Raw genomic sequence first — 23,988 nt, forward strand, 5'->3', positions numbered from 1 at the left:
CACACAACAGTGTGAGTGGGCTCACTGCTACAACAGAATTCCAGTTATGAAAAGGATGTCAAGAAAACAATAAGAAAGAAGGAGAATTAATATTTTTGCCTCCTCCTTTATCCTTCCTTCCTTTTTTCTCCACTGCTTCTTCTCTATAGCCCCCAGTTTTGTTGCACCCTTGAGGAGCAGCAGTCCTTATTTCTGTTGTGCTCCTCTGATCCTGCTGATGTCGCGTAGCTCAGAAAGCCAGCTCCTGAGGTTAATACTGTTCCTGACAGCAAACATTTATCGGTAAAAACCCCACCAGTGGCAAGGTCTACACTAAACTGAGCATATGGAACGAGCTGAATATCAATGTGACAAAGATGAGTGCTTTAAGCCAGCACCAGGCAAACTCAAAGTGCCTGTATCAATTTCCACTTTTGGATATGGTTATAGCTGAGTTCACAGGGGAGTCACTGGTAGAGGTGTGGATATCCTGATCTAAAGCTCCGTGGAGTGGGTGAAAAGTCACATGCTGATTTCAGTGCGTTTTGAATCATGTTTGTAAGTGGAGAGAAGCAAGTACAGAGTACTCTGTGGACCTGCTGTAGTGGTTCTGTATTTTGGAGAAATTTCTCAAATCTAAACACATACTGCACAAGTGCAAACTCTGAGTACATGCGGAAGAAGTGATGCCTGGAAGGTATCAGTCACTTGCACCCTAAGGAAAGAAACTAGAATAAATGGTTTCAATAAAGTAACAATGTTTACTTTTCCTTCACTGCAGCAAAACACCTTCATGAAAGGTCCTAGAGGTTAAATAAACTATTCTGAGTCAAATACTTTACAGTTAAAATCCAGAGTTGCCCCTACCCATGAGGTCTGATATATATATATTTTTTCCTGGTTACCATAACTTGTGCAGCTTTTTATCTTGTTGCCCCTCATATCTCGAATTAAAGAGGGCCAGTAAATGAAAGAATAAAGCAAGACTGTTGCATGTTAGCTGATGTTTTTAAGGCAGTTTTTTCTCACTGCAGTCTCTCACATACAAGGTATTGGGCAAGAACTGACCCCACAGTCTGGCAGCACACACCCAAGGGATCATCACATAGCTATGTCAAGACCATCTCTTTGGAAACTTGATTTTCTTTACTATTTCCATTCATTTTCTCATCAGTGGCAATATGATGACTAATAAATGAGGTTATGTCTTGGTGGATTTGATAGCAGCAGCCTGCTGCTAGAATTTCTGCCCTTCAATCTAGCCAACACAGAGGGTTTTTTTTGGCATGCAATCCCATCAGTTGTGTGGCCTACTCCCTAAAACGTTCTCCCTCATTTTGATTTGATAAATGTTCCTGCTTACCCATTTTATAGGGCTTAGATGAAGGACAGTTCAGATTTATCAAACCAGGGGAAGACTGCAGGGAGGAGAGAACAGCAGTATTGTGTTTTTCCACACAACCTGTTACGGTAACAAGCACTCCCCCACAATGTTTGTTGACAGATGTTCAAGGCTCAGGACAAAAAAAAAAAAAAAAAAAAAATGCTTTCAACCGATGGTTGTAGCAGCACTTCTGAAATAAGTGTGAGCTCCAGGCTGCTGAGCTCAGGAGATAAGGAAGGAGCAGGAGGATAAGAATTGAATGGGGCAAAGAGGGGGAAGAACAAACATGCAAAATAAACTCTTGGAGCCCACAAACATAGTATCTCCTGGATAGAGGAATGAAAAAGAAGGGAATGATCTGGATCAGTGACATTCAACATGTCTCTCTGGGCTTAAATCACCACTGAAGCTGGGTTCCATGCTGAGTGTGGTCATGGATCCATGCAATTGAGAGCCTATGTAGCTGTTTGAGCACAAATGAAAGTGTTCAAGGGTGAGGCCAGCAGGAGATCTCCCATTAGGTGATGCAGTTTAACAACCCTGTTGTGGCTGTGGTATAATCCCTTCCCTTCCCTTCCCTTCCCTTCCCTTCCCTTCCCTTCCCTTCCCTTCCCTTCCCTTCCCTTCCCTTCCCTTCCCTTCCCTTCCCTTCCCTTCCCTTCCCTTCCCTTCCCTTCCCTTCCCTTCCCTTCCCTTCCCTTCCCTTCCCTTCCCTTCCCTTCCCTTCCCTTCCCTTCCCTTCCCTTCCCTTCCCTTCCCTTTTCCCCTCATTTTGCCAGCTCAGATATCTATTAAACAGGGAAAACACTTATTTAATCTGAGTTTCAAAGTAAACTAGCTGTGCTATCACCTTGAACATATCCCTATCTTCTCTCACAGCGTGGGAGTACTTGTTTACTCACTGCAAATGTTGCAGTGATTGTACGTGTACTTGAAAAAAAAAAAAAAAGAATCAAAGCATTAATAATTTACCACCAAATAACACTAATTTTTGCAAAGCTGCATGCACATCCCTAAATAGTGCATGAAAGTAACTTTCCTGTATATGTGAATTGCAGATATGTAGTTTCTAAACTGATATGCTGAAAGATGATGGTTCAATAAGGTTCAATAAAACTTAGCAAATGTTTTCCTTGTTTTCCTTTTTTTTTTCTTTTTTTTCTTTTTTTCTTTTTTCTCTTCTCCTATGTGCAAAGTTTTCTCTCTCCTAATACGTTTCCCTAAAGAACAAAGTTTAGATATTTTCCTTTGCTGCTGATGAATCATCTTGCTACTTGGATATACTCAGCTGATGGAAATTCCAGTAGCCTGAGCTCTGGAAGCCACAGAAAAAGAGAGGTGTGTATCACAATGCAGAGCATATTGTGTGTGTGCATGCATTCCTCCCTCCACATTTATGTACAATTTTGACATACTAAGGCTATAATAGACAGGAGAAGAAATGAGGAGCTATTCACCCCTTTGGCGCTGCGACTGTAGAGGTAACAGAGATGAATAGTACTAGAAAAGTTTTGAAGTTTTGTGGATGTATTTTGACTCTACTTTTTTCTTTTTTTCTTTTTTCTTTTTTTTTTTTAATTGAATCCTTAGCACCTTAACAAGGCAACAATGTTTTCTCAGGGAATACTGAGGAAGAATATCTCAAAATGGAAAAAGTAAGTACAATTTCCATGATTTATGCCATTTACTTTGCAAACATAATATGTAGAGCAGAAATTTGGCTGATGTTAATCAGTATATTTTTCTTCGCATCAGTAGAGCAATTTCAGCATATACCAGCTGAGAATCTGGCTCCACGTGTTAAATAAAAAAGTGGGTCTGGCTTCCTGATCTTTTGTAGTAGACACACAAAACTATTCGTTATTGAGCTTGAAAAGAGATCTCACTTCCCCTTATTGGCAGCAGGCTGGAAAAATAGGGACATGGTGTGCTGAGCTCCTGGGTAGAAGAAATGTTTTCTTTCAAACTATAATGACCTTTTTGGCCATCTTAAGGAATATGTTCAAGCTTCCTTGGCAAGCACAGGTGGGACAGTAGCCAGTTACTACATAAAGGCTTTGAAGATGGAGGGAATAATAAATGAAAAAAAAAAAAAAAAAAAAAAAAAGAGGAAAGTCTTTTTGTTTCCATATGGTAGCTAAGGGGAACTGTTCATCCCCCTGCTTTGCAAGCAGAAGCACTAATAGATTTGGTACATCAAAATCAATACTTTTTTTGACTGTTTTGTAGCTTGGATGTTGTGCATGGTTTTTACCTGACCACAGCGCCCAGAAATAGATGCATTTATCTGCTGAGAATGGCTTTGGGTGGTATTTCTGATCTGTAAATATCTCTGAACCTACCACTTTGGAAGATGATGTGCACTGTAATCAACTGAAACCCTGCTTGATAATCTTGACTTTCAACATTGTGGGGAACAGACAGGACATAATTTAGAGGGGAGAAATAAGAAATTATTGGGTGAAAACAGGAACACTGCTTTGGCAAAAATGTTATAGATCAACATGTGTATTAGTAAAAGAAACTGTAATTTGCAAACAGCTGCTGTCAGAAAAAGCAAGTGGAAAAGTAGGTAGAAGCTGGAGGGAAATTGGGGAGATATGGAAATACATGTACACTATTTATTTTTCCCGATCCTTAAACAGACTTCATTTGATCACGATTATTGCTCAGGATATGCACCGAGAAGTACTGATTCTTGTGTGTTGAAACATGAAATAAGATTCTCATAATGTGAAGATCTTGTGAGATATTAAGGTCATAGGAAAAGTGAGCTTTATATAACAGAATTAGGGGGAAAGGATACAAAAAACTTGATGGGTTCGAATGTCAAAGTCTGGTGTCCACCAACCAAATGCTTAGATGTTGCAATTGTTTGTTTTGGAAGGAATAAACTTTTGAGTATACAGAGTGCACTGTTTTGAAGATTAGATCTGTCGTTAATAAGCAATATTTCCTTACCTCGAAATTTTATTCTATCAGAGTGAGCTTTAGAAGATGATTTCTGTTATTAGAGTTTGCCCTAAACTCCTAAATAGCTCTATTATGTCCAGTGACCTCATTCTTACTAGGTTTTACAGGTCAATGGTGAATTAAGCAGCCAGCTTCCTGCTAATTAATCCTATTTTGTTAAAGAACTGTTAGACTGCATTATCTTATCTCTGTTAAAAGGAAGCTTTTACAGGATTGGCACCAGATTACAGTTATGAATGGCAACCCTGCATCCAAGTCTGACAAGCAGAAGCCAAGCAGAAAGGTGGAAGAGCAGAGCACGAGGCTGGCACACAAATGCCCTCTTCTTCCTTCCTCAGTGTCCCTCCACCAGATGAGCCCCAGGAAGTGATGCAGCCCCTGCATCTGCAATGTGTTTGGTGTGCAAGAGTCCTGGCAGAAATCCAAGTCCTCAGTAGGTGTGACAACACATGGGGGAGGCAAAGCCAGTGCAGCGTTTACATCCAAAATCTTGTTTTGCTGCAGATGAGCAGTGCCCCAACCAAACTGAAACTCGTCCTGAGACAGCAAACCTCTACCAAAAGAGCTGCTGCTGTGATTGCACAGCTTGCTCAAATTGTGAAGCCTTGGAGAGGTCCCTTGGTGTCAAGTTTTGAAATCAATGGGTTGGCTTAAATATAATGGAAATTGAGCACCTGTGGAAAATGCCTGTGAATACATAAAAGATAGGGCACTCAATAACTGAAAGTCAGATAACAGAAATGTACTTAGGGGTTCTGGTCCATGTTGGACAAGTTGTAAACCAACAGATATACCATTAGGTTTAAAACTGCTTCTCTCTCTTTTTTTTTTTATTATTTATTTCTTAATTTTTCCTTTTGGCTCTAACTGACCACCACCACCATACCTTTAATATTTCATTGTTTGCTCTGGAGCCATGTGGACTAAGCCTACAACATGCCAAAAGGCATATCTCTGTAGCAGAGCAGGGAGGGAGAAGAGGAAGGAGGGAAGGTGTTTATAAATGGCTTCATTTTTCTAGATATTTACGTATCAGAAGAAATTTGCAGACCTACATCTATGAAAAGTACACATTTCATAGAGCGGCCATTGGCATGTGGGAAGGAGATTGGCTGCTCTGCAGGTTGCTAAACAATGGAGGCATTTTCAGCTGAGCTACCTGAAATGATCCCTCAAGCTCCCGTGTCACCCCACAGCAGGACTCCTGTTCTGCATTTTTGACTCGAAGCTGGGAAGATGCTCAGGGAAGAGCAGTCTGCGGGCTGAGTGGAGCCCTTAAAAACTAAAGAATGAGAAATGGAATCACCTATGCTAAGCATTCATGTAATATCAAGCTCTTCTTCAGGACATTGTGCCATATTTGTCTGTCAGGTACTATCAACCAGCACAACTCCTTGTGATTTGTGTCTCTTTGTGGTATTAAAACATAAAACCATGCTGGATGCTTCAGGTGTAGTGGCTGGAAACCTGCTGGATGTTTAATGGTGGCATTTGTACTGGGGATTAATAGGAGGTTCTACTTCAAAACCTCTGGCATCTCAGCAACCAAAACAAGATGTTGTTAGCTAGCAAGAAGAATGAAAGAGTCAGCTGTTCAGAAGGACTAAGGTGCACATGACTTGTGATAAAATGCTAATGTATTCTAAAGTGCACAGAATTACACTTTTCAGCAGCGCAGGAGATACGTGAAGTAAATTTTCTTTTGCACTGTTTGCTTTGAAAGTCCCACTTCTTTATGTGGGAAGAAAACACATCCATGCAAAAAAGAGACAACAAACAAGAGGGGATTAGGAGTTGTGAGCACCTTCTGCTGTTATGTGACTGCAGACTGTCTGGCATGCAGTCCAGGGCAGCAAACCTGCTCTTCATTTGTAGGTACAGAAGAATTATGAGTTGCACTTAGATGTATAGTGTTTGCCCAGTGATAAAAGGAAGAATTACACCCAGCCTGGAAAAAGTAAGAAATAATTTGAGAAGTGAATCATTTTTTTAAATTTTAAATGATATATTTTGGAAGGAAGAACATGTATTAGCTTACCCTGGAACTTTCTTTCCTTCCTTTTAGATGCCTGATTAAAATCTCTTCTTACTCAACTAATTCCCTAGCTAAAATTGCTAAGACTGGAGGCATTTTACAAAAAACAAACAAACAAACAAACAAACAAAACCCAAAAAACAACAATTTCCCCCTTCCTCCCTCTCCCACCCCCCCCCCCCCCCCCCCAAACACACACACAAAAAAACCTGTAGAACATTAGGTATTAGGTATTTTTAATTTTGCTTGCATGATTTCTACAAAGTTGAATTTAATCACTTCTGCCTCTGTGGGCCACACGTTTGCTGTGCTGCACTGTATGAGAGTATTAAACACATGCACAGAAGAACTGCTTTGAGCTGAGCTGAGCATCTACAAGTACTGCTTGCTTTCATCACGTGCAGTTCAATCACCTAGCTACTTCATTCTAAAATCTGCCTTTTTTTTTTTTTTTTCCCCCTTGCCTCTACATCCTAAGCTGACTTGTGAAAAGCAAATAAGTCAAATCTGTGCTTCCCAGCTCCCTGCAGCACAGACTTACTAAGCAGGCTATTTTGGAACTCACGTACTTGCAAATGACACATAAACCTCTAACTAAGCCTTAGATCAAATGACTTCACAGCTACCGGCAGGGCTATTTTTAATTCTCTACCTCATTTTGCACACTAGCAATAATCTCATGCCTGGTAAATTGGGATAATCTGGCTTAAAAGTTCAGCTGCAGCCATGTTAAAAAGACTAGAGGAAATGGATAGCTCATCTCCGGGACTTGCAGCCCTTTGGAGCACAGCCAGAACTTCTTAAAAACAAATCAGCTCAGGATTACATTTTGTTAGAGGCAGAATGGCAAAATCATTTCCCGTCTATTTTTCAGTCTACTACTTCCTTTTTGCTGTTAGGAGAGAGCAGTTCTGCTCACCCCCAGCTCGGGGCATTGTTTGTGTTTGGTGCTTTCAGGCACTGGATAATCTTGTGTCTTGGTGTGTGAGCACAGAAGCAATTAGCAGCTGGCTCCATTGTGCAGAGAAGCTGTGGGGATGCATTGGGGCTGCCTGTGCCTCTGCTTCTTTGGTCCATGAGTGCATTCAGGGGCGGTGCAGTTTGTGATAAAATGCTAAGGTATCATGGGAGCAAAGCAAGGATGAAGGCAGTGAGTGATGAAAAGCTGCATGCGTCAATTAATAAGAAAATAGAAACACTTTGCCTGACGGGGTTCAGCTGTTTTAAAGTTTGACCAGTTTACTTATCCAGATGACGTAATCTAAGGCAAACCCTGGAATTATGTATAGAACAAGCACATTCCTAATGAAAGGCATGTGCTACTTGACAGCCACCAAGGTGCCATTTTTCAGAGCAGTAAAGTGCTGTGAATTAGGCAACAGATTCTTCCCATCCTAAAATTACAGAAATGTGTTATCTGCCTCAAGCGGGCACACAGTATGACGTGATCAGCAGACGGAACCATGCTCTGCTGGTTCCTTGCAATGAAATGCCATGTTTGATGGCTGGTGGAGCAATACCTCACATGGGGAGCTTTCTAATAATAAGAAGGCTGCACAGTGTGCAGGCCAGAGATACAAGGCTCCTACCTAGAGGATACCGCAGGATGGTGGGGAAGAGACCAGTGGGAAATATCCTCCTGAACAGGGGACTTCTGCATATCACTCCAGCAACAATCCAGTGCTGTTTGTTCAGCCTTCTATTCACAAGCACACATTGTCTCTTCCTAAAGTTTCATGTATTCAGAGCCAAACCCCTGCTCTGTTATTCTAGTACGAATGAGAGCAGTATTTGGAATGGGAAATATAAATCTTTCTTTGAAATTCTGCATTAGGACAACAGGTCTCCTGGGCAAAGTGTTCTTTGGAAATCAGTGGCAAATGAAGCAAATGTTATGCTGATAAATAAGAACCTCTGGGGGTTAATCTGGAAAAGGGACTGGTCCTCAGCAGAGGAACAAGAAATGGACTAGTAACATTGGTGTACCATTTGCTCTGCTGTCATTTACTAGGTCACCTCGTATGTCTGCTGACACCTCTGTGCTCTCACATGCTAAGTGGCATGTGCACAACAAAGTTGCTTAATGCCTGGGAAGGACAAGAGGAGGAGAGGAGAGTGCACTCAGGATAAGATTAGGTTTGGGTATGAGTAGGAGGCAAGCTTGGGGCTCTGTTTCAAAAGGATGAAATTTCACAAACTGTTCTCCATATTTTGGCTCAGCATCACATCAGATGAGCTGTCTTAAAGACTTCCACTGTGATGGGGAACATTCAAACATTAGAGTTGGAAAGAAAGGCTCCCATCCCGCTTTGGCTTCTTCCTACAATCCCATGGTGGGCTGAGATTACTCTCTGGGGTGTTCCTTGCCTGAGGCCACCTGAAACTTTCCATGCCCAAGAAGCCTGTCCAGGAATAAATGAGAACTAAAAGGGTCATGTAGTGCTGTGGCTGAAAGAGCATTTTTGCATTAGTCTCTGCCCCTTTATATATCTGAGAGCTTCTCAGAGAAGAAGAATGGATACGTGAGGATTACCCTTATTTCAGTGTAAAAGTTATTTGTGCCTTACTATTTTTATCCATGCACGAAGCCAGCTTATGGCTCAGAGCTCAGCTGCGCTACTGCTGAGCTCAGCAGAGCTGAGTGGCTGAAGCTGCTCTGAGAAAGGGCAGTTAGCATCTAGGCTCCAAATTTTGCCAGAGCAGGGGCAGGAGCTGCTCTGGTGCCTTCCAGTTGGGGAAGGATCATACCTCTTAGGTCTGGCTGATTTCTAAGCTCTTCCACAGCGGTGAGAGGTCAGAGAAAATAGCTATACTCCAGCATAGCTCTGCAGGGAAACAACTTTACCATCCTGAGCAGCAAGGGTTGTAGCCCCTCTGAACAAAAAGTGGGCTGCAGCTGCTGCTGCGCAGCTGCCTATCTCTCCCAATAGTAAATGGTACTGATGATGGGGAGCATTGTAATAAGAATGCTGAGGTGATGGTCAGGAGAGGCTAGAGTCCTGAGGACCCTGCCTTGCCTGGCACTGAAATCGGTGGCAGCCTGCAGCTGTGTGAGATGGAGGCCCTTGATGCAGCTGGCTCCACTTGGGATCCCACAGGATCTCAGGAAAAGCAGTGGTAACACAGCATTGAGCTGTTTCCTCCCTGACCCTCCTGTGAAGTGGAAGCTGGGCACAGTGATGCATAATAATCCACTTCAGGTACTGATCTGTAGTATTTTCTTGTTTCTGGAGAAAAAAATCATGCATGGGGAAAAATGCCTTATCATTTTTTGGCATATCTGATATATTTCCCTTTCCACTTGGAAAAAAAAAAAATTACAAAATGTCTTACTTTTGCTTTTAAATATAATTGATAAATTGACTATTTTCTTTCCTCTGTACTCTTGACTAAATTCTCTTCTCAGGCAGTTCTTGAATCTAGCACACCAAAGAAGCACAGGGTGTGGAGGAGCAAAGTTTCCCATGCAGGAAAAGGAGATCCATGAAAGAAAAAGGAGTGCTGTGGGTGGATGCTTTGCTAAAGTACGTCATTGCATTCCTGTTTATGAGAGCAGAGCAGCGCTGAACCAGGTTCTTGCTGCAGCTGCTATCACCAGCACGTGGACAGCTGGAAATGATCTGTGTCAGGAGGTGGAGAAAGAAAGGATGAAGGAAACAAAACAGAAATGGGGTGTCCTCTTGCTTTTGGGTGACAGTTTGGTTGGACACTGAGAAATACACAAAACAAATAAAGAACATATCCCTACTGACTAACCTGCAATTATGCTGGGGGCCACCCAGCTGAAGCCTCTATCCTAAGAGATCTTCAAAAAGCCACCTGGATGTGGGCCTGGGCATCCTGCTTTGGGTATCCCTATTTGGACAGAGATTGGGCCAGGTGGTCTCAAAAGACCCTGCCAACCTCAGCCTTGATGGGATTCTGTGAACTTTGGAAATGCTAAGACATCATTAGGACCTGGGTAGGCTAGCAGGGCACACTGGTCCAGCACAGTGACATCCCATGGGCAACAGGAAGGTTATTTCTGGCTAGAGTGTTTGACGCAATCTGTGGTTTGCAAATGGTAGCACACAGGGACCACCAGAAAGTCTCTCCTAGGATGCACAAATAGATTGTGGTAACTTCCAGTTGTTTGCTTCCTATGATCAGGACTCTCACATCCTTTTGGTCCATTGCTGTTCAGTGTTTAGAATGTGCCCCTACTTGCACAGCCCTAAAATAATGAGCTTCATTCATCTGTCTTCAAGATGCTCTGATTCTTTGCTTCCAGCCCAAAGGTTGGAGCGTTCATACCACTCCAGATGACCAGAAGCTACTCTAATCTGGTCTAGTATTAAATGGGGAGGTGCATGTGGCAGGGGGGTTGGAGATTCATGATCCTTGAGGTCCATTCCAACCCTGGTCATTCTGTGATTCTGTGAAATCTGGTGAAGACAGTTTTGTGTTAGTTGTTGGTGCATGTGCAGCTGTAAAAAGATCATTTTTTGCTCCTCCTTTCCACAGCAGCCCACTACCTGCAGTAGTCAGATTGGGCAAGGTATGGGATATCGCCTGGAAAATTTGGCAGGTTTAAACAGGAAGAATACTGAATATGTGTATCTTACCTTTTGATAACTGCCAAGAATTGCCTCCTCAGAAATATATATAATTTCAATGTGCACCAAGAAAATCAGTGTGAGCAAACCCATTCTATATAATAAGCATGCCTCCCAGCTAGAAACATCATATGCATTTGTAAAAGTGATGGTAACTAGATAATGGAAGACATTTTCTGCAGGAGTTTCCTACATTTATAAGCCTTTATCAAGACTGAAAGGTGCCCAAACTCCATCAGGAGACATATGCTTGACAGTGAAACTATCTGGTAAGACAACTTTTGTTTTGTAGTAGGTAGAACTAAATTATAGCTTTGAGTTGCAAAACCAATTCTTTCTGAAAAAAATGCTAACCCCATCTTTGTTACTTCATGTTTTGTGTTTTCATGCTGCATCTCACTGCTCCAAATGCAGAACAGTTTGTTTAAAAAGAAAATGACATTTTTCTCCATATCTCTTGAAGAAAATACAGAATGGTGAAATCCATTGGAGTATTCCCACAAGATCTTAATGCATTGTAGGATAAACAAAACCTGGAAAAGTAAAATCAGCATACAATCCTATCAGTCATATGCAACTGGGATTGCATGAATGCATGAGTCACGAAACATCGGGTTTTGCCTTTCCCATGTGGGCAGAGAACTGAAGCTTTCAAGGCTCTCCCATAGTAATGAAAAATGCGGCCACTTGAAGAGAAGAAAAGCTTATCCTTGGCTCCCAGCTGAACAGGTGCACATGGATAACTCATCTTAATTGCATTCAGATCCCTAGGGCCAGTATTTCCAAGCAACAGGTGACCCAAATAATTCTTCCTCTGGGGGCAAATTCTGGTGGTACTATGACAGAAGATATTGCTCTGTTTAGTCCATGAGCTCTTTAGGAGGAGACTTCTGTTAGATGAGTGGCTTGATGCCCCAATCTCCGACTTGGCCTGTAGCTGCTGCAACAATGCACGTGTTAAACACTGCTATTCCATTTAACACGCACTCTCTCAGCAGAGTTGCAAAAAGCTTCTGGCAGGCTCATCAGAAAAATCTGCTAATTTGGCCTGCTCTAAACTGCACCTTTTCAAAACAACACAGCATTTAGTCCAAATGTTGACATTTTTCCCAGGATGAGTAAAACATCTTTCCAGTAAAAACTGGCAGAAGGAAAACAAAACTAATAGGACTACAGTACTTTCAAAGCACAAAAATTTCTTCTATTTATCTTTGAAAAGATTATTTCCTAGAGATCACTAATTTTCATTTAATTCAAAGGGCTTTAGTGTTGAGTACATAATAGTCAATGCTAATTCCAGTACTAATTCTTACTATAGGCCATTCGGTTATAAGATGTAATAATTTTTACTGGTATCACATACAGAAATAAATGTTGGCAATAAAATATATGGAACCTTAAGGTATTAGAAATTTTTTTAATATAGTCTTTGAAAAGAATTTTAAAATCAGGCTTGAATGCTCTTCCGAGAATAAACTGAAGAAAACCAAAACAAACCAGCCTTTGAATTCTGTCCCCACACTCACGCTCAAGCTTTACCTAGACTAGTTTTGGGGAAAGAGATGAATGAATAACGACTGGGAAAGGCTTGCAGGTATGTCTATTATAAACACCCAGGTCTTAGACTTCGAAAGTATGATGTCTTGTTCTATTGTCAAAGGTATGAATAGCCATTTTGCTAAGGAAAGTCTCTTCCCAGCCAAGACAGGAGTACTCTGAACTCCTCATCCTGTTGGCTGATGTCCTCTTGGCATCTCCCTGCAGCTCTGCATGCTGCTGGCTGCCCACCTGTGCTATGGAGGCAGTGGGATGGAAGCTGCCTCCCTTAGGGATGTGGAGAGAAGAGGAGGACACTGTGGCCTGAACTCTCCAGAAATCTGGAGGTGAGCTGAGAAATCCATATGTTGGTTGCATAGAGGACAGTTAGGGACAATCTCATTTCCAGCAAGGAAATTGGGTGCCAACACAATTAAGTTTGCAGGTGACTGCTGCCCAGCTCCATCTTTCCACCTTTAGGAAGCAGAAAATAATTTTTAATGTTTTAAGTGCCCCTGGGCTCTATAGGAAACAAAAGTTTTTGTGACACTGTAGGGATAACATTTTGCTGCATCTTTCTTCTAAACTTCTGAAGGAGGTTTTTAGACTTCTCTGATTCGTTCTGGATGTCTCTCTGCCAAATCATCCCTGGACAGAAGGCTGCCACTTTTAATACAGGGTAATGAGAGTGATGTTTATCCTGTTCTTAATGAAAGCAAACACCTCTGGCTGAATTAACACTAGTTCTGTGCCTGAAGTGGTGCTGCTCTTCAGGTGAATTCCCTGACTGTCTGTCCATCCATTTGTACCTTGGCTGCACTGATAGAGCAGCCATGGACTGCAAACCCTGTTCCTTCCACTTAAACCCATCAAGTGGGGGAACGTGCAGGATGGGGATGCTCAGTCCCAGACACAGGCAAAACTAGGATGTGCCAAATCAAAGCCCCAGGCAGCTGTTTTCATCTCCTGCTCTGCTGCCACTGCTTCTGAGTTGAAGCTCTGACAGACACAGATGAAGAGTCAACAGTTTTTTGCTTTTTTTTTTTTTTTTTTTCCCCATCAAAAGAATGCATGTTCCTATTCTAGATAGCATGTAGTGGGCAAAAGGGAACCAGGATGATGTTATGGACAATTTGCATGGAGTTTAATCAGGAAAACACAGAGAATTCTTCAATTCAGCAGAATTTACCTGGAAAGTCTGTTTCTGCACAGCAGTGCTCACACTGAAGACTTTCATACAAGCACACACAAACACACACAGAAACAGTATTGTTAATTTTCCTTTGTTCTGGAGCAAGAAGGATAACACTGCTGGGGTGAAGTGATTAACTGAGCAATTTGGTGTGGACTTACAGAAAGGCAGAGTTCATGCCACACATCTTACCTTCCCATTAACCACTTTGGCAATGCAAACTGGCTGCATGAGTAATCCCACCCAAATGCTGTCAAAGAATTTCTTCCCACATTGGTAGTTAAAAGTAACAAAACCTTTTCCTTAAAAAAAAATGCTTGTCATTAAAGGCACAGTGCATGTTCATGAGCTGAATTAATGCTTTTATTAGATGGAGCATCACCAGGATCAGTCATAATTAGAATGATTTCTGAAACTCATACAAATATTTCTGAATTTCTCACAACCTAATTCACCCTAATTACATTTCTTTCTACAGTCTTCAATAACTTAAATTCCACATCTGAGTAGGACAAAAGAGTAACAAATACAGAATATTCTTCTACCCTAAAGTACAGCTGCACTGGTAAAGATCTATTTCCACTTTATCCACGGTATGTAGGCAGCTTAATCAAGAAAATACAGCCTCGATCTAGTGCCCATTAATTAGGGGAAGAGACATAAAATGAATCTGACATTGATGCAAATAATTCATAGTTTATATGTATATATATATATATATATAAAAGAGCACGATGATGAATATTCTATGTACCTTTCTGAACTGAAAAGTGCTAATCCTACAATTCCTTCACCAGAGTTTATTCTCCAGAATGAGCTTCTGCCTACCTTCCTTCTGAAGTTTGCAAGTGGTAACAACTTGAAAGAGAAGAGGAAAGAAATAAGATGCATATAAAATAGCATCAAATCCTACTGGCCTACCTAATGCTCTGTGGCGCTGCTATAATTAATACTGCTAAAGTTTCACTGCCACATGCTGGGAAGTCAAATTAAATGCTGCCTCTCACTAGCCAGTCCTTGCATCCCAGACTCTCAGGGATGGCCTAGTTTAAATTGGAATAAGGGGGAAGCTCGGATCCCTTCTGGGTCAGTTCTCTGGCCACTGCCAGCTGGCCTGTGACCAAGGGCAGCGCTCGCTCTGGCAGATGAACACAGGTGCCACTGTGCGCTGTGGTTCTCCTGGGCGAAGTACAGGGCCCTGACCAGCCTGGCGGTGCTGTGGCCCTCATGGTTGCCTCCATATGAGGCTGCCCTTGGGCACTCAGGCCCAAGGAGACCATGGCTCCAGGGCCTTAGGGTGCTGGGAGGCCAGAGGCCTTCAGCAGGCTGCCGCTGCCCCTCTGAGCATGTTTATTTTAATGGCTGCCAGGCCCCGCCAGCGGATATGAGATACAGCGCTCCTGCTTTCAGCCTGCGTTCATGTGTACACATCCCGATTTTAAAAGCTTCCTGCTTCTTTTTTTTTTTTTTTTTTCTTTTAATAACCGCCTTGGCACAGAACTCTGCACCGTTCTCCTGGCCTCTCACTTTCCAGCAGGCACAGGGCTCCTCAGTACAGCAATGGCCCCGCGCAGTTCCCGGGTGTAGACAGAAGGAGATTGAAGGAGACCGCGTGCTGCAACTCGCACTTCTCGAGTCCTCGCTCCCAGAACACCCCAAAGCCTGCCGTAAGCGAGGCCATTCTGCGCGGCGCTGCCCCCTGCAGCGCTCGCCGCCCGGGAGGGGGCGCCATTGTCACGCGGCTGCGAGCGGCGGCGGCTGGCGGTCGGCGGGGCCTTCCCCCGTCCTACCAGGGGTCAGCGGCACCGTGCGCACCCTCGGGGCTTTTTTGGGCGGGAGGCACGCACAATTGCCAGCCGTGCCCGGCATGGGCAGCCGCACACCAACCCTACCCCCGCGGGTAGCTAAAGTGAGGGGAGCTAAAGCTGAGGGGGGTCGTACGCTCCATCTTCATCACCCCCTTCCTCCCCCCCCACGTTGGCGGAGCGCCCGCTCGGGGTGGCAGCGCGTCACAGCGCCGGGCGCCCCCATTGGCCCCACGCGCCGCGCGTCACGAAGCCCCGAGCGGTGACGCAACGCCCGCACAGCCCCCCTCCTCCCCCGCCTCCCTCCGCAGCCGCTTTTCTCCCCGCGCAACCTGCGCGTGCGCTGCGCGGGGGGCGCAGGAAGCGTTGGGGCGCGTCGCGGCCCTGCAGCGCCGGAGGCTGCGCGCAGGGGGATCGTGTGTGCTTTGTGCGCCCGGAGCAGGTGAAAACCAGGCAAATAACATTATTCAAATTGAACGTTTGAGCATTAAAAAAAAAAAAAACACTTTAAAATGTGTTAAATATTTCCCCTCCCCTCCGCAATCACCGCACTTTGCAGGCAGCTTCTCCCCCCGCACGGCGCTGCCCCGTTACAGCGCTCCGGGGGATCTCCTCCTCGCAAAGCCTCTGAAAATCGCGTCGGGCAGCGCGCAGCTCCGAGCCGCATTCCGGCGCTCTGCTACGGAGCCGGCTGCGCCTGGAGCGTAAGGGAACGCCGCGGGGGCAGTGAAGGGGGGTTAAAAATCGGGAATCTAATAATAAGAAGGGAATGCCTGGCAGCTGTGGGCGCGCACCTTGCCCCGCGGAGGGGGTACACTTGTTGCCTCCCCCCTCGGCCACCAGCCAGAGCCGGCTGGGAAGGCGGCTGCGCAGCGCTGCTCCGCGCGGTGCCAAACCGCGCCGTGCCCGAGCCGCGCCGAGCCGCGGGGCGGCCCGTGGGTGCGCACGGGGTGGGCGTGCCGGGGGCACCGGCGAGGCCGGCCATGCAGATGGAGGGGGCGGGACGCGGGCGCCGTGACTCGGAGCCCCGGAAGAGCGGAGAAACCCCGTATAAAAACTACTGGGGACCTTCCCCGGACAGAACTACGAAAGCTCCGGAGACGGCGGCAGCGAGCGGGGCGGCGCGGCGCGGGGCGGCCTCACCGACAGCGCGGGGCGGCCTCAGCCCCGGCGGGGGGCGAGGGCAGCGGCGGCTCCGCAGGTCGGGCGCTCCCCCTGCCCGCATCGCCTCTCCCGCGTTCATTTCATTTTTTCTTTCCCCTTTTTAACCGGAGCCGCGGGTGCGTACCCCCGGCGCCTCGGGGACGGGGGGGGCTGCCGGCGCTGACCGCTCGCTTTTCCTCTCTTGCCAGGCACGGAGGAAGGGCAGCGAGGAGCCGCAGCGGGGCCGGGCAGCCCGCGGAGGCCGCGCACCATGGCGGACGATGAGAAGGCCGGCGGGGGTTACGCGGGAGGCTGCGAGAGCGCGCACTGCAACGTGCTGAGCTGGGAGCAAGTGCAGCGGCTGGATCGCATCCTCAGCGAGACCATCCCCATCCACGGCCGCGGCAACTTCCCCACGCTGGCCATGCAGCCCCGGCAGATCGTCAAAGTGGTGCGGAGCCGGCTGGAGGAGAAGGGCATCGGGCTGCGGGACGTGCGGCTCAACGGCTCGGCCGCCAGCCACGTCCTGCACCAGGACAGCGGCCTGGGCTACAAGGACTTGGACCTCATCTTCTGCGCCGACCTCAAAGGGGAAGCCGAGTTTCAGACTGTGAAGGACGTGGTCTTGGACTGCCTCTTGGATTTCTTGCCCGAGGGGGTGAATAAGGAGAAGATCACGCCGCTCACCCTCAAGGTAAGCCCACAGAGCTGCTCATTGAACGTGCGGAGCACGCAGGTGTAGAGCCCGCTGCAAGCAGAGCGTGCGGGGCACCCCGTCCGTGCCCACCCGACACCCACTGGTGACGTTGCCCCCCGCCTTTGGAAGCTGAGCTTGCAGGAAGGTGCCCTGGCTGGTGCTCTTCGGCTCTCCTTCCTCGGAGCCACGTAGTTTGCCGGGAGCATTGACCCACCCGGCGTGCCCGGATGCCCCGGTGGTGCGGTGCCCGCTGTGCCAAACCCGAGGTGGTGGGAGGCGAGCAGGAGGCTGCCGCTGGCTCTGCTCACGTCGCTGTCTGTCTCAGTGCCCCGGCGGTGTTCCCTCTCCGCATAGACAGCCTGCTCCGGTTCATTAAGGCTGCGTGCCAAATGCCTTTGAGATTTTCAGAGGGGCAGTTCGGAAGCTGTGCTGAAGGAACGGGGTTGAAGAGAGGGAACATTTGCTGAGTGTTTTTTTTTTTTTCTTTTTTAATTATTATTATTACTATTATTTCGGGGGAGCTGAGAGGGTGGGAAGGGAAGTGGAAACTGTTTTTAAAAAAAAGATATAAGATATAATAGCAGTGACCTTTTGTATGCGGGTGCACGGCTGTTTGGCATGCGCACCCTCGGGTTTGCATGCATATGTATTTAGAAGTGCTTGAAAGAAGCAGAGGTGCCAAGGAGTTCTCATGCACGACAGCCCCAACAGGACCGTGTCATCCCTGTGCGGTGACAGTGCTCCCATGCTGCATGTCCCCTCCGGTCCCTACCCGCAGGCTCCTTTCATGCACTGCTAGAGCTGGGTAGAGATGGGAAGTGGCTGCTGCAAGGGGGTTTGCTCATATTCTCTTTCCGTTTGTAGGAAGCTTACGTGCAGAAAATGGTCAAAGTATGCAATGATTCCGACCGGTGGAGTCTCATCTCCTTGTCCAACAACAGCGGCAAGAATGTGGAGCTGAAGTTCGTGGACTCTCTGAGGCGGCAGTTTGAATTCAGCGTTGATTCCTTCCAAATCAAGCTGGACTCCCTGCTGCTTTTTTATGAATGCTCAGAGAATCCGATGACTGAGACATTTCACCCAACTATCATCGGCGAGAGCGTCTATGGGGATTTCCAAGAAGCTTTTGATCACCTCTGCAACAAGATCATTGCTACCAGAAATCCCGAAGAGATCAGAGGAGGCGGTTTGCTGAAGTACTGCAACCTTTTGGTAAGGGGCTTTAGGGCTGCCTCTGAATCCGAGATTAAGTCCCTGCAGAGATACATGTGCTCGAGGTTTTTCATTGACTTCTCAGACATTGGAGAACAGCAGAGAAAGCTGGAGTCCTACTTGCAGAACCACTTTGTGGGATTAGAGGACCGCAAGTATGACTATCTCATGACCCTTCATGGTGTGGTGAACGAAAGCACAGTGTGCCTGATGGGACATGAGAGGAGACAGACGCTGAATCTGATCACCATGCTGGCCATCCGGGTCCTAGCCGAGCAGAATATCATCCCCAATGTGGCCAATGTCACCTGTTATTACCAGCCAGCCCCATACGTAGCAGATGCCAACTTCAGCAATTACTATATTGCCCAGGTGCAGACGGTGTTCCCATGCCAGCAGCACACGTACTCTACCTGGCTGCCCTGTAATTAAGGATCAAAATTAGTAGACCCAGTGGGGAGAACCTTTTCTAATGCGTAGAAAGGGGCAGTGCGCCCCTTTGAAATGGGGTGTTTTGTGCAATGATGATCTGCTCTGGTTTTCAAGCTTGGTGAAAGCTTGTGGTTCTTCTAATAAACAATGGGAGCATGATCTAGAAAGAACCCCAAAATAATTGGATCCTACCCAGAGCACAAGAGGCCTGTCATTAAAAGCAACCAGCTTCCCCTGAGATAAGTGAGGGAGGAATGCTTGATGACAATATGGGTTGGCAGTATCTGCTCCCATAGCTTTGGCATAGAGAAGATGGGAAAGCCTTATTTCTTTTGTTTTTATTCTTACTCTAGAATGGGATCTGCAAAAGGGAGAATATGAAAGAAACAAAAAACCAACAAAAAAAAATCTCAAAAAACAATTATATATATATATATATTCAGGAATTAAAAGTAGAGGCATAAAGCAGAGATAAGCTGAATTAAAATGTATATTGGAATTACTGCATTTGGGGCTTGCAGCAAGTGCCGTCTATGGATTGACAGTGTAGAATGTATAGCTTGCTTGAATAGAGAATGCTTTATCAGAAACAGCTTGCTCCAAATGAACAGTAGTAGATTGGTACAGTTAGAAAAACGGAAACACGTATGATGGCAAAGTCCATTATTTCCAGCTGTGTGTGCGTGCCTCCCATTTTTAAAATGTGAGAATGCAGGGAGAACAGCTGTGGCAAACTAAGTATGCTCAAGGACCAAAGATTTCACAAATAAGTTATCTGAGCAAAGAAGACACAGTAGAGTATATATATAAATATATATATATAAAACAAACAAAAAAAAGATGTTGCTATATTTGTACACACCAATAGTAATCAAAAGTGCCTGATGCCTTCATAAAATTTGAAGTGAGAAAAATCTAGTTTTGTGATTTAACCATGCATTTTGTTTTATCAGGGACACAAGGATTAAAAAGCAAAACAACCATAAGCTTGTGAATAAGTGGTGGAGGAAATGCCCTATTTTTTTTCTTGGCAATTACTTGTATAGAGTAAATGTTATGTCGGTGTGCTATTATCCTAGGTACGTGTGTGTATGTGTGTATATATGTTTGTGTGTGTATATATGTACATGTTATATGTGTATATCTATATATATACACACACAATATATATTAATGTGGTCTAGGAAAATGTAGCAATTAAGGAATGTTTAAATAAAGTACTATGTGTTTTCCAGTTTGCAACAGGATGTCATAGGACAGTGGGCACTTTGCAGTGAATTTTTAACCCACACCTGAGAAATTTGGAGTAAATGAACCAGTCAGGATTAAGGTGGGATTCAGATAATGTCTTTGGTTGCAAGAACAAGGATTACAGTAATTCAGTGGATTGCTTGTGAGCCATAATAATTCCACAAACAGAGAAACATGACTAGCTGATTTTTTTTAAACTATTTTGTACTGTAATGCCATTTTGACATTTAACCCACTAATGTTGTGACTGCATACCTCCATTATGTGTAATTCAGTGGAACGTGGATCAAAGATAGGTTTATTTAAACCCCCTGACAGCTAAAGGATATTGTATTAGTTGGAGATTTGAACACTAATTGTTAATATTTAAAGGAGTATTTTAATAGAATGCGTGATGCATTCCAGGACCACTAGAATTTAGTAAATGTGAAATGAACCCTTTTTAAGAGTTGCACGATTGCTTAAAATTATATTTTATATATATATATTATATATATATATATTTTTATGCAAATATTAAACATCTTTGATCTGGTTGTCACACTGCATTTACAAGTTCAGTACTGTACTTTATTTAAATGGAATCACTTTACATTGGAACAATACCTATTCACTTTCATTTCCTTTCCCAAAAGACCAGTAGGGGGAAAATGAAACCTCCGCTGTTGTTTTCACTTCAGTGCCATCCCTGAAGGTGTTAGATTTTTGTTGGGCTTTGAAACCCCGATAACTAAATGACACTTGACTCTGATATTTTGCTATTTTTTGCTGAGGGGGGAAAAGAAAAGGGAATTCAGGGTTTTGAGAGAAAACCGTGCATCTTTGCATGGTCTTGTGTTTGTGGAGGCAGGAGCTAGAGAGAACAGGGCTCGCGTCCCGGCTGTGTTTTCCCTACGGAGCTACTAAGGTACATCTATTTTTGTCGCGCTTTGTACTTTTAACTCTGAAGGCAATCTAGCGGGAACCTGATTTGTTTACAGAAGCACCTTCCCTGTGAATTCTTCAGGAAATGTACAATCTGTTTCATTGCCCTTTGCTGTGTTTGCTCGGAGACCTTGTCCCCGCCAACCCTTCCTCCCCCCTGAGGCCTTCCTCCTCTCTGAGGCCAGAGCAGGGCCCGTGTTACAGGCCGGGGCCCGTGTGGGCTGGCAGAGCTGGAAGGCGCTGGCCAAAGCGTTGCTCTGCCGGCAGCTCAGGGAAGGTTCCTAGCGGAAGCACGGGGAGGGCTGGGGAAATAGGATCAGCTGGTAATGTGGTATGTCTTCTCTCGCCGCAACTATTTGCAGCAAATAAATGAGTCATCCGCTCTTCTGAGGGGGCTGAGAATCTATAGCGGTGCCACAACCACAGAATGCTGATAGAACATGACACAATGTATTTTTCCATCGAAGGACCCTTTTTCCATCGCTTAGAAGAAAGTTTTGATTTACTTCCTCTCTGCTCAAATTTTATTGTGTTTTTATGATTGACAGCAGCTAGTTACCTTATAGTGCATGCAGCAGGACTCTGAGCTAAACTGCACCTTTCAGCGTTTGCATTTTGATACATATATAATATGTTTTTATATATATTATATAGGTATTCTGGATCTGTTTTGCATATGTTAATGAGCAAATGGTGGAACTGGTGGAGCTTTGTTGTAACTGTGATGGGAGTTTAAAAGGTGCCTGGTGTTAGAGGTGGGAAGAAGGCGTGAGCTCAGGCCAAGAATTAAATAAGAACCCCTTTTCAAAGCTGGTTTATTCCTGCGGTTTGCACACCTTCCTCTCCATAAAGTCTGACTTTTTAAAACTGTTTCCCCCCTCCCGCCCTTCGTTACACTGATACTTTTAAAGTTAACAACCGCATTCTTGCTTTGTAGACTTCATTTTTCTCATCCAATCAGCTGCAAGGCTACAACTTGCTGCAAAAGACAGTGCCCCTTTTAAAGAGTTGAACTGATTAAAAACATTGACCTGATTACAGTAAAACTGTTTGTGCTGCAGCTGAATTTACTGCTAACCAAGAGGGAGCTAAACTTGGTTCAGTAGAGCTATCGCGAAACAACAGAGAGCTTTGAAATTGGATTTTTTTTCTTAGATGTAGCTGTCTCCCCAGTGCAAGAACACTTCTTCCAAAAATAGAAGGGCAGTTAGAAGACCAAAAAGATGATATTTTTATAGTTTTATTGCACTTACTTAAAATATTTTTGTTTTGTCTTGCACAAAGGCCTTCATACAAATCTTCGAAACACCTCTTACTTAGTGCTTGGTTTGCATTGTGTCAGAAGCTCCTACCAGTTCAAAAAATGCTTTTTTTTTTTTTTTTTTTAAATTGAGAAAATGAAGTGTATTAGATAAAACTGCACAGAAAAGGAAAAACTGTAATTGCATATTCAGCTCCTATTTGAATATATTTTTTTTTTGTATGGTTTTCTTTATGCAGAGAGTTTCCCTTGCGAGAAAGAAAATCAGTGTACTGTTTTGCTGTTGTAATAATGGTTTGCTAACAAAATAAATAGTTTAAAAAAAAAAAAAAAAGCCTGCAAATTTCAAGACAGCTTGGCTGAAGCACTGCAGGCTCCTGCAGTCTGTAGGAGTCTGTACAGATTTGCTTTCCCTCAGATTTCCATACAACTGTTGCCTTCTGCAAGGCATCCTGTTGCAGCAAACTGCTCCTTGGATTGCTCTTTTGGAACATTTTGACTATAGGCGTTGTCAGACAAAGAAAAAGAGCTGATGGAAAACAGACTCTAGAGGGAACAGATTGTGAATTTTGTTTACAGCATCCAATATTTGGATTTTTTTTGTAAATAAAAAGAAGTTATTTTTTTCTATTGATTTGTGTCTTCTGTCTTCTGTGTCTGAAATAGCTCTGGCTTGCTCCTGGTGGATACCAACTTGCTTCCATCAAAAAAAGATGAAAGCAGCACTTTGCTGGGAAGAGCAGCATTGGTCTGCTTTCTGATGGGAGCACAATCCATTTTGAGAAGCTTTGCTCAATTCTGATGGGCTTAGTGAACTGTGGAGAAACCTTCCCACCAGCACCAAAACCAGTGTAGTGCTTGTCAGGCTGTGTCAAAGCTCTGAAGCCTTGCAATACTCCTGCTGTCTTCGTGGTTTAGGCAGTGTGACCAAAATTTCCTAGTGATGCCTGGTAGTTCAGGATGGTGAAGCACCCTGCTGGCAGCCACACAAAGGTCCTTGGTGTTTCAGCAGCCCTGTAGGGCTAGGGGTGCTGCTCCCTGAATAGAAATATGGGCCCTTTTGTAGCAGAAGGCCGAACACTGCAGCTTGGGAGTAGGGATTCGCCTACCCACTGGATACAGCTGCTGAATCAGTCCAATTCTTCCCCAGACTCAATGTTTGCTCTCCTTGCCTGCCCTACAGTGCTGTCCTTGTCAGCAGAGGTATTTGCTGTGTTTACAGGGGAGATGCTTCTGTAATGAAGGCTAATTTCCTCCAAAGGCACTTCAAGGGAATATAAAATATTAATTTACAATGCTCACGGCAACACTTTTTAAACCAGGGTGCCTCAGTCTGGCACTAATTTGAAAAACATCAACAAGACTCTGCAGTATGCAGTTTTTACTGGCCTCATTCATTCAGGACTCGGCTTGGAAGACTTAGCACCGGCTAAGTGCTTGCTTCAATGTGCTTATTGTAATGATGAGTGAACCTGTATTCCCCCAGAAAAACAAACAAATAAACAAGCTGCTAGACTGCTCGTTTATTGGGGCGCAGGAGCAGCCCCCTCACCCAGCACCGGGCACTTG

At 44.7% G+C, this 23,988-nt stretch overlaps 1 protein-coding gene and 1 long non-coding RNA gene across 4 annotated transcripts; both read left to right on the forward strand.

Annotated features, from left to right (window-relative positions):
* The first annotated feature begins 2,719 nt into the window (after positions 1-2,719).
* On the forward strand, positions 2,720-5,116 carry LOC149919128 (uncharacterized). The gene is made up of 3 exons (XR_016464800.1): positions 2,720-2,844; positions 2,954-3,018; positions 4,535-5,116. It is a non-coding gene; the product is annotated as an uncharacterized LOC149919128 (long non-coding RNA).
* Positions 5,117-15,789: 10,673 nt separating this feature from the next.
* On the forward strand, positions 15,790-23,022 carry TENT5A (terminal nucleotidyltransferase 5A). Of its 3 annotated transcripts, none has more exons than XM_031610900.2 (3): positions 15,790-15,941; positions 16,852-17,336; positions 18,204-23,022. In XM_031610900.2, exons 2-3 carry the CDS (start codon positions 16,914-16,916, stop codon positions 18,981-18,983), a joined length of 1,203 nt encoding a protein of 400 aa, XP_031466760.2. In that variant the 5' UTR covers positions 15,790-15,941; positions 16,852-16,913; the 3' UTR covers positions 18,984-23,022. The 3 variants fall into 3 exon arrangements, with proteins under 3 accessions (XP_031466760.2, XP_031466762.1, XP_031466761.1); XM_031610902.2 differs by lacking the exon at positions 15,790-15,941 and adding an exon at positions 16,005-16,203; XM_031610901.2 differs by lacking the exon at positions 15,790-15,941 and adding an exon at positions 16,536-16,700.
* The last annotated feature ends 966 nt before the right edge of the window (positions 23,023-23,988 follow it).

Source organism: Phasianus colchicus, chromosome 2 (assembly GCF_987193195.1).
Source record: "Phasianus colchicus chromosome 2, bPhaCol1.hap1.1, whole genome shotgun sequence".
Lineage (NCBI taxonomy): Eukaryota > Metazoa > Chordata > Aves > Galliformes > Phasianidae > Phasianus > Phasianus colchicus.